The 12944-nt window shown below is 47.1% G+C and overlaps 1 protein-coding gene across 7 annotated transcripts in view; it reads left to right on the top strand.

Annotated features, from left to right (window-relative positions):
* CAMTA1 (calmodulin binding transcription activator 1) overlaps positions 1-12944 on the top strand; it is a 240515-nt gene that overhangs the window by 174632 nt on the left and 52939 nt on the right. For all 7 annotated transcript variants that reach the window (XM_030508028.1, XM_030508031.1, XM_030508025.1 and 4 more), the window contains one exon: positions 8915-9068. In XM_030508028.1, the coding sequence (XP_030363888.1) occupies positions 8915-9068 (154 nt within the window). The remainder of the gene's footprint in view (positions 1-8914; positions 9069-12944) is intronic.

The following is a 12944-nucleotide window of genomic DNA, read 5'->3' as shown; positions in this document are numbered from 1 at the left end:
GTGCTGCTGGTCTCCCTGTGCAGCTTTAGTTTGATCCTCACACAGAGTACAGTTGGACTCTGAACCATGTACCAAAGAGGAGAACTTTGGATTCCCTGGCACTGGGGGTTACTCTTGTCTGTAAAGGTTATTGAGGCACAACAAAGCCTTCACTGAATAACCTGTATGCTGTATAGCAGTGTCGTAAGGGTTATGCCATAGGAACAAAAATGTTGCAAGACTATCAAAGCCAACATTATGAAAGTGTTTTGAAGGTTATTGATGTTCTTCCTCTGGGAATTGTATTACCAGTCACTGATATCAAAAGTAACAAATTTAAAGAAGCTATAAATGACAAAGCCCTTGGAGCAAGAGCAAAGCCTGAAAATAAAAAGGACTTGTTGGCTTATCACAAACCATATAGGCTGCATGGAACATTAAATAGCATTTCTCTCCTGTTCCTCCAGGCAGGCAGCAAGGTTGTGCTTGCATCCTCAGTCTCCGCGCTTGCTGTGCAGATGGATGGGAAGGGGCCAGGGCTGGCGAGCACCAGGGCAGGGAAGGAGTGGCACGTGCTGCGAGGGGCAGCACATCCCATCGGACTTGTCAAAGCCATTCCCCTGATCCAGATGCCAGCCAGAAATAAGGGATAGTCACATCATAGCAAGAGCACGGCTGTATATGCCCAGTGAGAGATGGAGAGCCCTGCACCCCTGTGGCTGCTGGCTGGGGAAGAACAGCAGAGCTGGGTAGAGCTCCAGCCCCTGGGATGCTGCAGGAGCTGCCACCACCTTCCACGGCTGAGAAAGCTCCTTTTCTGGTTGGTCCTTGTGTGGGGCTGGGAGTCCGCAGCCCCCTGTGAAACTGCTGGTCTGCTCTGTCTCTCGTGCACATACAAATCCATGGACGCATCCTTAGTCCTGCATCCTCCGCTCCTGGATGCTGATGCTTGCGTGCTGCTGCTATGGGGACTGTACATGGGCTTTGAGGGGCAATCAGCTTCCAAATTATTTCGTCTCATTTGCATACATACAAAAATAGCTTAGAGCTTGATGAAGCTTTCTGTGCAGCACCAAGGGACAACGTGTCTCTGGAGGGAGAGCTTATCAGGAGCTCTGAGTGCGTTCTCCTGGGGGTTTCTTGTGTGGCATTTGGAAATGTCAGCTTCCTATTAACTTGGTCCACCTACAACAATTCCAATTAAAAACAAAAAAGTTGAGGTATCTTCAGGTACACATTGAACTGTTCTTAATTCACAAAGTGCATTAATATTTAAAAGTTAATAGTGTTATGGAGGCAAAGTAGGCCATCAGCACATGAGAGAGAAAACTCGCACCATCTGCATTCAAACCAGAAGCCGAAGCAGTGCATTCTGTTGATATAAACTTTGAAAGCACTTGGTGAATGTCAACGGAGCTTTGAAATTAAAATTTCTTCTTATTCCAGTCCAGCTATTGTTGCATCTCTGTCTTGGGTGAGCTGGGAAAGGATAGAAGCCACTTGGGGCATGCTTTAGAATGCTGGCATTTCTGGAAGGCGGTGGCGATGGAAGTGTTCTGAGCTTAGCTCTGTCTGAGCCCGTTTCAAATGCAGTGACAGAATTCCCATGTAAAGGTTGTGATAAAAACAGCAGGAGGGAGAGGAGTTTCTGTGCTTCAGAATGAGGCAAATAAGAAGTTCTCACAGATGTCAGCTGAGGGGTCTGTGGCTTGCACTTATTGGGGGAAAATCAGTGAATGTGGTAGCAAATCTTACCAAGTGGCAGGCTGCAGGGAGGCTGGCACCACTGCATCGTGCTCAGTACCTCCATATCTACATTCATATGTGCTAATCTGACACAGCTTTGTGTTTGCATGGGTAGCATCATGTAGTTTTAAACTATTAGTGCAAGTGCAGGGCAGAACTGTGCTCTGTATCTGTAGTTTTGATGGCCCTGAGGTTCCTTATTGACACTGTGTGCTATCAAGCATTTGCTTTGTTTTCCCCTAGAAAAAACTCCTTTTTGCTGTTAAATCAAGTAATCCCGGAGTATAACTTTGTCTGTCTCTGTTAGGAAATCCTTTGAGACGTTCTGAAAATGAAAAGCCTAATTCAAGTGTAGGATACTTTGAAGTATAAGATGGTCTCCTCTACACCACTTTCTATGCAGAAGAAATTGTTCTGGAAGTGGTTGCAATATGCAGGTTTTCATTAAATGGAGGCATTGTGTAAGTGTCGGTCTTCAAAGGTAGAGAGTTGGAGCAGCAGTATATGCACAGTACAGCCAGAAATTTATATGTTTGTAATAAACCTTGTTTGTCAGGAAGAGTAACTCGAAGGAATTCAAACCCAAAGAGACCTTTGCTTTGCCCTCAGAGTTATCATCTGAAGAACCTCAAGGCTTTTGCAGAATGAGTTGTAAAACCTTGGGCAAGCTTTTGCCAGTGGAGAGAGTGAGTGACGGAAAGGAGGAGGAGATGCTTTGGTGATTGCCATGGCAATCGATACTGGCAGCCAGGTTAAACACATCCATTGCCATTGTTATGTGGCTTTCATAAGCAGAGTGTGTTGCAAAAGGATATATTTAAGCAAGGTGAAGTAGGGCAAGTTGCTCTCTCTAATTTCTCTCTGCGTGCTTTTATTATGGTTATGCTTTATGCATGAGGAATGGCACGGCTTTAGGTTGTTAAACTGACTCAAACACCTGCCCAGGCACCTCCTATCACTATTCAACAGCTATTGAAGTCTCTGGCTGGTTTTTCAAGAATCCAGATGTGCAGTCATAAAGGATGGAGTGGAGAACAGTCAAAACCATGGTTTGGAAAGAGGCAAGAGCAGCTTTTGGTCCTTCAGCTCCTCTCCTTGCTCTGTGGTTTGTAGCCTGGAGCTGAGCTGGTCAGTGCCCCCTGTGCAGGGTGTTACCAACTCCGGGTGCCCAGGACTCGGGTCTCCTCAACTCTTCTCAACCAAATGCTCTTGTAATATCCAGTGGGTTCGATGTTCCAGAGCAATAACCAGGGCAAGAGACTTCCCTGCTGCATTTCTGTCCCCGGGCACCAGGACATGGGACTTGTGCCTCAGCACCACTGGCTCCGCCGGGTGTTTCTAGATAAGCAAAAGCAGTCCCAGCTCATGCCAGAATTATCTTGTCCCTGTCAGCTGCCCGTGTAAGTTAAAGCTTCCAGCTGGGAGCAGCGACACAGATGAGAAGAAATTTCCATTGTCCAGAAGAATAATACCTGCATGAGAGAGAGAAGTGCCTTTTGTTTTATTTTGCTGCACGCTTCTGGTTGTGCGCTGTTGTCCTTCTGTTACACCTTTTATTAGCACAAGAGGTATTGCTATGAAAGGTAATAAGCAACTCGGACATAAATTTCCCTTTGGAACTTTGGAGGCCAGGAATTACAGCGCTGTATTTTTGGGTATCTTTCAAAGTGCACATTAAATAAACATGATCCCCAGGAGTATTCAGAGACAGCTCTTTGTATATAAATTGTCTTCAAATATATCACGTTTGATGATGTATTAGTAAGCATTTGGTATTTGTTCTATATTAAGACTCTCTTTGCTGCTCGCGCTATTTAAATGGTGCCTGATGCTGACTGGGCTGATCCATGTGCTGTTTGTAACCCCATGGGATTGCTGCCAGGCTCACCTACAAAGAAAAGCTTATTCAGAGACCTCATGACTTCTCCCTGGACTCTGCTTGTTTCTGGGGTTGTCCTGGGGCAATTCAAATCAAACCTCCTGTATCGCTAAATCCTGAACATCACCCTGGACCTTTCTTTTAAGGGAGAGGAAAAGACTTCAGGCCAGTTTCTGTTTCCCTGCTGCCTTCTAAGATTGTCCAGCAGCATCCTCTGCCTTTGGCTGTGCTGGAGGTCTGCCAGGGGCAATGCTTCTGCAAGCCTCAAGGAGAAGGTGCTCAGGATGAGGCTCTTGCTCCTCTCTGTATTCAGGTGTTGCTGCCAGCACGTGGAGGACAAATCAGCATTTCAGCCAAGGATGCTTTTTGCAGGCTGGCTGTTTGGGACCTGAGAGCAGTGCTCCTGAGGAGCAATGGGGATCTGCTTGTGTCGGTGGTGGGACGTAGGGATGGGATGAGCGCTGTTTGTTATTGGGAGAAACATATGGGTTATCAAGGGAGGGCGGGAAAATGGGGCAAGAAGAAAGATAAAGAAGGATTAAAAACCAAAGCAACAAAAGGAAAATCTTTATTTTTCTGATCCCAACCCTGGGGTGGCTCTCTACCCCCTCGTCATTCATATGAGACGTAAAATGTAGAACAGAGTACAGTTACTTTCCTGATTACGCTCTGTCTTCCCTTACCAAGGTATTGAAGAGGAACTGGGGAGCACATTATAAAGCATACAGCCCTGTTAAATCTTGATTCCCTTTAAAACAATTGCAGGAAATCTCAGTCTTGTATTTACATGAGGGTCAAAATAACTTTTCGGCTTTCCAAGCCCCTCACCATCCGTCATTCCCTTGTTTGGGGTATGTGGAGCTCTGTGGGCCTGTCCCCAGGCTCTTGTCTCAGAAACTAGTGAATGTAAACAAAAACCCTCAGAAAGGTTTGGGCTGAAAAACTGGGAAAATGACTCTGTTTTGGAGTTGTGGGCAGGGCTTTTGAGACATCCATGGTACCCATCCTGTGACTCCAGACATGGCGAGGACGCAGTGACTGTGAAGATGGAGGGGACAGCCACAGCCCCAGAGGGGACCTGGTGCTCCTGTGCCCAGACAAGGAGGCTGACATCTGGCAACTGCTGGTGTATATCAGGGTTCCGATTTAACCAGGTTAAATCTTGCCCAAAGCTAGCATTTAGTCTCTGGAAAAGAAAAAAAAATCCCATTACTTCCATGTCTCTGTTGTGTATTTGTGCTTTGTACTTCAGCTGTCCCAGGCTCTGCTCTCAAGCCATTAAAAATCCAGAGAAAACCCTCCAGATAGACACTGCTATAAATAGCAGGAAATTCTATCATCCTCCATATGTCTGCAAATGGTTTCGTTCCTTGGTTTGTTCTTAAATAATATATAGATGATACACAGGCACTGTCAGTACCTGTCGCTGCATTACCTGTGGGTACTGAAGCATCACTGCAGCCTCTCAAAACCGCAGAAACCTTTTTGTATTATGTTCTTCTGGGTGATAATCTGTTAGATATTAATCCAGTCACCCCACGGTGATGGATGTGAATTACATCCCCAGGAAGCTGAGATTCCTTTTCAACCTTTTTGGATGGTTTGAGGAATACAAAGTAAACCTCGTTCATGAACAGCCATCAGGAAAGAAAGATTGCTTTTATAATTTGGGGGGGGGGGGGAAGGAAAGGGATGGGGGCACAGGAGCTGCCTCTGCTCCTTCTGCTTGGTGGTTTAGCCCTTAGGACCAGTAAAGGCTGATTTCTTCTGTGTTTTGATGATGTGTGGTACTTTGCACACAACAGAAATAAGACGAGTATCCAGCGAGGGCCAGGGTGACTGACCACACAGCACAGCAGAGCTAATGGCTGTGGCTCCGAGGGCTGTATTTGGGGGTAATTTCCTTGCAGGGTGGCTGGGATTAGATTCACTGATGCTCATCGTCCCTGAGGATGATTTATTTCCTTTCATTCTTCCAGCAGGGAGCACGAATGCAAAACTTTCAGTTCAGAGGTATTTTTGTCCAAGTAAAATGTCTTGAGCTGTGGTTGTCGGTGATTTGGAAGCCCCTGCCAGTGAGCTCTAGCCTTGAGCTGATTGGCATTGCTGAGCAGCTGAAAGCTGGCCAGAAATGGCTTTTGATTTTGGCTTTTAGAAACTAAAAAGCATGCTCTGGGGTGGGGACAGCAAGAAGAGAGAGGGGGTTTGTGATTATTCTGCCCTGCCTGAGAAGGGAGACTTCCCTCGTGTGGGGACTGACTTTGGGTAGTAATGAGCAAGCAGAAGGCAGCTGCTGAAATGAGAGGAAGGTTTCTCTGTGGCTTGGTGGTACCTGCCATTCCTGCATCCCAGTGCTGGTGGTACCTGCCATTCCTGCATCCCAGCGCTCATCAGGCCGTGCTTTGCTTTGCATCCTGCCCTCCAGCCTGGCTTGTTTCAGCTTTGTGTTTCTGCTAATGTGAAAGCCAGAAACACAGGGTGGGCTGGTGGAACAAAAAATACCTGATTTACTTGGTTAATTTAAATAGTGTGTAGTGGGTAGCACAGGGAGGCTGCACTGCTGCTCCAGCAGTCGTGCTGGGAGGCGGGTCTGCAGCCCCATTACGTGCTATTATTACTTTCAGGGTAATGTATACATTTTCACTATCACATAGTTTTTCTCCTTCATTTTTCATGAGAACTGGCACTAGATTAATGGTTAAGCCATGGAAGAAACGTAACACCATGCCAGTCTGATTTATTGACCACTTAGTGCTGATGAAGCTGCAAACAAGAGTCAGGCAGATGTTGCAGCTGCATTTTTCTTTATCAAAGCTAACAGCTTTTCGTGTCTTTTAACCACTTGTTGCACCATTTCCTGCTCATCCTACAGCACTGGGGACAGTGGAACAAATCCCTCCACCTCCCTAAGGAGACTCTGCTGGGGGGCAGCGTGCCCAGGAGCCTGGACAGGTCAGGGATAGGCAGCAGCATCTCCAGCTCTGCAGATGCTCTGGGCACTGAAGTGATGGGTGGCTTTCCAATGGGCACAGTTCCAGAGCCGTCTGCAGCCCAGTCCAGGGCTCCCTGTAGGACTTCCCTCCACTGTCCTGGCACATTTCCCATGTGGAAGTTAGATTTGTAATGTTTTCTTTTAGTCTTTCACATTTCTCCCGTTCTACTGGTAGCTCTCCAAAGGGAAATAGTGATTCTCTGCTGATTTAGAGCTTTCCAAAACATGCGTATTCTCTTCATTTGTGTCAAAACACTTCGGTTTTCTAGGTAGATTGGCATTCATGAGACTTGCCAATCTGAGGTCAACTTCTAGATGTAGACATAAGGAGCAAGCCTTGTGGTTTTGTGTTTATTTCATATGCTTTCATTTATAAAAAGGATAAACTCCAGTGCCAATCTGCTGCTGAGGTCCACGTGCTGCTGCTGTAGTGAACCCAGGAAGCCCCATCGCCCTCACTTGCCTGGTGACAATTCAGGCACTATCAGGCTGTGAAAAACACAGTTTATCTGAAGTGAAGGAAGAAGCATCTGCAGTTCAGCAGAAAGAAAACGTGGTACCATGTGTGTGATGACCAGAGGATTTGCACTGTGGGGTGGAAAGAGAGGATTCGGTGTTTTAATGTGTCCTTCTCTAGTTGTCTCTCATCTGGGGCAGATGTGCCGTGTGAAACGGAAGGTTTTGAACACATAAAAATTGAACATGAAGGGAGAATCTTGGGAATCTGGTGGTTTTCTTTGCCTTAGCACTTTCCTAAACTGCTCCAAAATAGGTTGTTAGCAGTTCCTTACTGGGTTTGCTTGCCTCTTCCCTGTGCAATGCAACTCTTATCTTCTGCGAGATACTGCAATCTCAAAATCTGCACTGAAAATCGCCCACTTGCAGTTTGCATCAGTAGAGGGGGAGAAATGCAAGTTCCTGCTTGCATGTCTTCCTCATTTAAAAGACAGCTTCTCCAGAGGGACACATCTGGGGATGCAGACAGAGGGACACAGAGGGACACATCTGGGGATGCAGACAGAGGGACACAGAGGGACACATCTGGGGATGCAGACAGAGGGAGGGCACACTCTGTGCCTGGCCTCAGAGCTGTGTGTTTTGCCTGTTGGAAGTTACCTTCCACTGGTCTTCCTTTGGGGCGAGTGTCCATGGGCTGCTCCAGCCCTCTGCGGGTTTCATAAGCAAGCACTCCCATTAGCACAACCTTTGCAAATGAATGATGGCTCGTGTTCCCTCTCCCACTCAGAACAGGGCTCTAGCAGCATTAATGAAACATTAGAGTTTTAATTACACCATTATCCTATTTATTTTTATAAATAATTCCAAAGCAGTCATTAAGTTTGTGAACTTCGGAGTAAATGACTTAAGGGAGAGAAATCAGCTTCTCCATCTCGTTATTATCTATTGTACAATCTCGCTGGGATGCTGTTGGGGAAACTGGCAGAGTTGTTTCTGTTGCTGTTGTTAAGATGATTCATTTACTCACAGGGTGGTAGCACACTGCTCAGCTCCCGACTTGAAGCGTCTGTGTCAGTGGGACGGCGCCGCAGTGCGTCAAAGCCATCTTCATCCCTCTCTCAGGCCCCGGCCGATGGTGTATGGGGGGAGAGGGGAGCATTACACAGCCCTGCAGGAGCCTTGCAGTCATTCTGCAGCAGTTCTGCAAAGGACACAGTCTCTTCCAGCCCTGACCTTCTGCAGCTTGCTGCTTTCATCGCAAAACTGCAGGATCTTCTAAACACAAGGAGTGTTGGGCTCGTGTGGAAAGAGCCCATCCGTGGGGCACTCTGAGCCTCCTTGGCTCTTCCCTCCCTCTTTCTGTCACCATACAGAAAGTGTGGCTGTTACTGATGTTCCAGGGTGAATTCCCATATATTCGAAGTAGCCTGATGCAGACCAGAACTGATGAAAGCATTGGCTCAAACAGACTGCAGGTCCCTTAAACCAAAGCAAATTACCTGGTGTTTGTCGCAACTGGTGTTTGCAGATATACTGCGAGGTATACTGGCAGGTATACTCCTGCAAGTATTCAGTGTTTTATGGGTTGGAGAAAAGGTTCGCCCTGAGCACACAAGGTGAACAGGAGAGTTACAAACAAAGGGCACTCGGGATGGCAGGAAGCTGTGTGCAAACTCTGTCATGCCTCTTCTTTTAAATAACAGCTCTGATCTCAGGAAGATCTGGTCCATACTGGCATCTCATTATGGTGCTTTATGTCAGGTTTTAGGAGAGCATTATGGAGCTTTCCTAGTTCTAATTAGGAAGATAAATGCGGAGAGAGGCCCAGTGGTGTAACTTTTGCTGTGCTCTCTCTGCAGAACCCAGACATCGTGTTGGTGCACTACCTGAACGTCCCTGCCATCGAGGACTGCGGGAAGCCGTGCGGCCCCATCTTGTGCTCAATAAACACAGACAAGAAGGAATGGGCAAAGTGGACAAAAGAGGAACTCATCGGGCAGCTCAAGCCGATGTGTGAGTATCTGGAGGCTTTTTTGCTTTTTGGCTTTATGAAGGGTTAATTTAGAGTATGATGTCTCTCACTGCCACCAGCTGCCCCTGTGAAGGAGTCATTCGTCAAACTCAACTTGTCTTTCTTCCCAGTATTCAACACTTCTGGGATGCATGGTCTGAGACCTGCCCAGATTGTCCCAAAACAGGTCGTGTCCTAAGAAAGGTCCCTTCCACGCACTGGATAAAAATTGTACCTATGGTCTTGTACTTTCAATGCCTTTTGTAAGCACATACTCGTGTGCAAAGAGCCTTTGCATTACTGGCAGGTAGTGACAAGAGCACTCCATGTTTGTGTGGTTCAGTGTCAATGGGAAGGGGGTGCTGTTGCTCAGATGGGCTCTGGGGAGCTGGGTGTTTCAGGGTGGGTATCGTTTACTACTGTTCTTTGCAGTGGAATGAGAAGGCCACTTAGGTGTGCGGAGTGATCAGGAAGTTTGCTCTGCAAACAGACCTCTCTGCATCTGCCTTGGACTATGTTTTCCTTCACATCACAGCTATATTGTACGTGTTCCCCTGGAGAACATGTCCCAGTGTGCATGCAAACATCTTTTTGCAGTGAAAGGAAGGTTCGGCACAACGTGGGTCTGTAAGCAAGAGAAAATTAACCGCAGGAGCCACAATACCCAGTGTAGGTGCTTACATCAACAAACCCCGGGTCTGCTTTTCACCCTCACCCCTGCCCCAGTCGGACGCTGGTGTCATGCCCAGCTCTCTGTAATGAGAGGTCAGAGCTGGGAAGTACATTCTGATGTGTCTCAACCATCAGAGGAGGATCAGTGTCATGGTGCTGACCGCAGCATTAGTGATCCACGTTTGCACCAGTCCTTTGTTGCATCCTGAGCTCTGCAGCCCCATGTAGCCCTTTTCCATGTAAAGCTGGGGGGGGGGGCTTGGGGGCAGAAGACAAGCAGAAGAGAAGAGAGAAAATGACACGTTTGCTGAACAGAATATTGCCCCCGGGACCAATAACCTTAGACAGAAATCCAAGATGCTGAAGGTGTAGCTGGGACTGGACAAGTACCTTAACATTAAACAGGAGGGGAAGTGGCAGCCTGTTAAAAAATCTGCAGTGCATCAAGAAAATTATGTGAAAACTGCAACGAACTCCCCATAAATTTAATAACACTTGGCTCTTTTATGTCTCAGGAGGGAAGAGTGAAATTCTGCGCAATTATTCAGAGCATATATGCATGTACACGTCTCTGTTTATGGGTACATATCCTGGGAAACGCATCCTTAGAATGGAGCTAAAATAAAAGCTTTGGATTCTGCTCAGACCTCGAAAACAAAGAGGACATGGATAACCGTGTCTGGGGAGCACAGAGGGGCACTGCTCGCCAAGAAGCCATCAGATTTGGTTCCAGTATTGCGTGTGCCATTAAATTCTGTAGCCAAGCACATTAGTTTCATCACATTTTTGCATTAATCACATTCTTTCACAGACTTCACAGTTTGATTGCCCGATGTTTCCAAATTTCTCTGCCCTAAAGCAGATTTGTCAGTGACTTAATCAAAGCGTTGGGCATGGTGTCACTGGGGAAGCGCCAGTCTCACCCTTTTGCCTGTTCTGTGTTGGGGTTCACCTACTCATATTCCTCTGGGCTTGGAAGCTGTGAGAGGTTTTTAGTGATTCTCTGGTTTTCTTGGTTGCCATTTTTAATAAGGATTTCACGTTTCAGACAAGTTAATGCTGATACAGCCGGGGGGGTGTATAAATGCTGTACCTGCAGGGAGGTTTGCGCATCCTGTTTCAGACCATTGATGACACTCGGAATTGCGAGAAGCCAATTCCCGTTCTACCTTTGGGGACATTCCAGAGTCCAGTGGCAGCATCCAGGTCTCAACTCGCTGAGTACAAGTGCTGTTTGTTCAAGTGCTACTCAGCCTGGACCAGAGTCAGGTATTAAAGCTTTTGACCTCTGTCAGGTATTAAAGCTTTTATATCGGAATCTAGGCTGACGGAGCGTCTGTGGTGCGGCAGCCAAAGGCTGGGAGCATGTTCTCTTGGCCGTGTGTGCCTGGAGAACTGAAAGTGATGTGGCAGATGGCTGGCAGAGAGAGAGGCATCGGTCTGAGAGCCCGAGCCAGACAAATACATCAAACTGTTTTTCCTGAAATGCAGAGAGACCCTGACTGGGACGAGCAGGAGTTTGCTCACATTTCCCGCATCCCTAACTCATTGCTCCTTCTTCCTTCCCCACTGCATCATCCCGAAGTCAGTCCCAGGCTTCAGCAACTGTTGAGGAGGCATCTGGGGCAGGCACAGGACCCTGGTACCAGACCGTGCCACCTCCATGAGCAGAGCAGGGCGCTGAGGTCTGCAGTGCTGAGAGGTGGCTCCTCCTGTCCTGGTTGGAAGGAGATCTCTGCAGAGGTGTTTTTACCTAATCCTGTGACTGTGCTTGTGCTGATGGTTGTGGATGAAAAAATACCTTTCCAGGGTGGCCATAGAGTGCTGAGAGCTTTATGGAAACACCATTAACTTGTCCTAACAGAGCTGGTCTGTGAGCTAATTAAGAGACTGAAATTAACCCATTTGAACATCCAGTGGAAGGTAAATAGTTGATGCAGATGCTCTGAGGACTTGGGGTTTCATCAGCATCTCCAGCTGAGACTGTACATAATTAACTGATCAGCCTGACTTCAGTTTTCATGGCTTTGGATTTCTGGTTTAGTTCTGATGTGTTTGTCACCTGCATTCGTGCTGGGACATCCATGACCTCCTGGTTGTCCTGTGTGGACTATCACTGTTGGCTTCTCAGACCTCAGTCCCGCAGTCCGTGAGACTGAAGCAGGTAAGCCTGGAAGAGCTCTGGATTCATGACCTCCAGCAGGATGAGTCCTCTCCTCTTCCAGGCTAGGAGATGGGGCACCGTGTCTTTGAGTCATAAGCATGGTTAGGGAGCACACGGAGGGCTATAAAGCCTCCACCGAAACATGCTGCTGCTCATGGCAGAACTGTGATAATCTGAGCGTCAGCAGCATCCTAACTAGTTGTCTGAATCAAACGGGTCATTGTCTGTGTTGCTCCTCTATGCGTGCAGCTTTTTGGGACATTTGTGCAAAGTGAATAGTGATAATACATGGAAATTTTACAGGAACATCGTCCGAGACACCTGTGAGTCATTTCAGGATGCCTGCTATGAAAAATGGGTCTCAATTTGGCGTTGCTTTCAGTTCCCCCCCCCTCTTGTGCCCTGTTACAGTCTTGCTTTGAGATTTCTCTGAACAGATTAGCAGATGTCCTTAGAGGCATCTGGTGGTAAAATCAAACCGCAGTGGCAGAATCCAGCACAGCAGAATTCTGTATATAAACTCCATATGATCAGCAAATTGCGGGCCAGCTCATGTTGGGGGTTTCTCCAAATCATCCCCTTTTGGCTTTCTCATCCCTCAGCTGGCAAAGTATGAGTTACAGGCTCACAGCTGCTGCTACGTTGCAATCCTTGTTTCAGGTCCACTATAATTAAGAGCTATCTTTCGTTTGGGGGGAAAAAAAAAGCTTTTTTCATTTCTCTGCTGCCTGGAAACTGATTGCTCCCACCACAGCTGGGGAAGCTGGAGCTTTCACATGGCACCCAGCACACTTAATACCTTTGGGCATAGGCGGCCGTCGTGTTTCTCCCCCTGGAGTCACCAATTCAGTCTGTGTGAGTGAAACCATAGGGGATCTTGGAGGTGACCTGGAACTGCATCGCTGTGTTGTCACAGCTGGAAATGGCATTAAATGCTTGTAACCCAGAACAAAGTTTAAATAGAGATCCGCATTAATACAGTCTGAAGAATTGAGTTGTTGGGTATTTTTGTCTTGGCTTAAATTTATATTCTATTTCAGTA

Source organism: Strigops habroptila, chromosome 16 (assembly GCF_004027225.2).
Source record: "Strigops habroptila isolate Jane chromosome 16, bStrHab1.2.pri, whole genome shotgun sequence".
Lineage (NCBI taxonomy): Eukaryota > Metazoa > Chordata > Aves > Psittaciformes > Psittacidae > Strigops > Strigops habroptila.
Note: the sequence above shows the minus strand (reverse complement) of the source record. Positions and strands in the feature narration are given on the sequence as shown.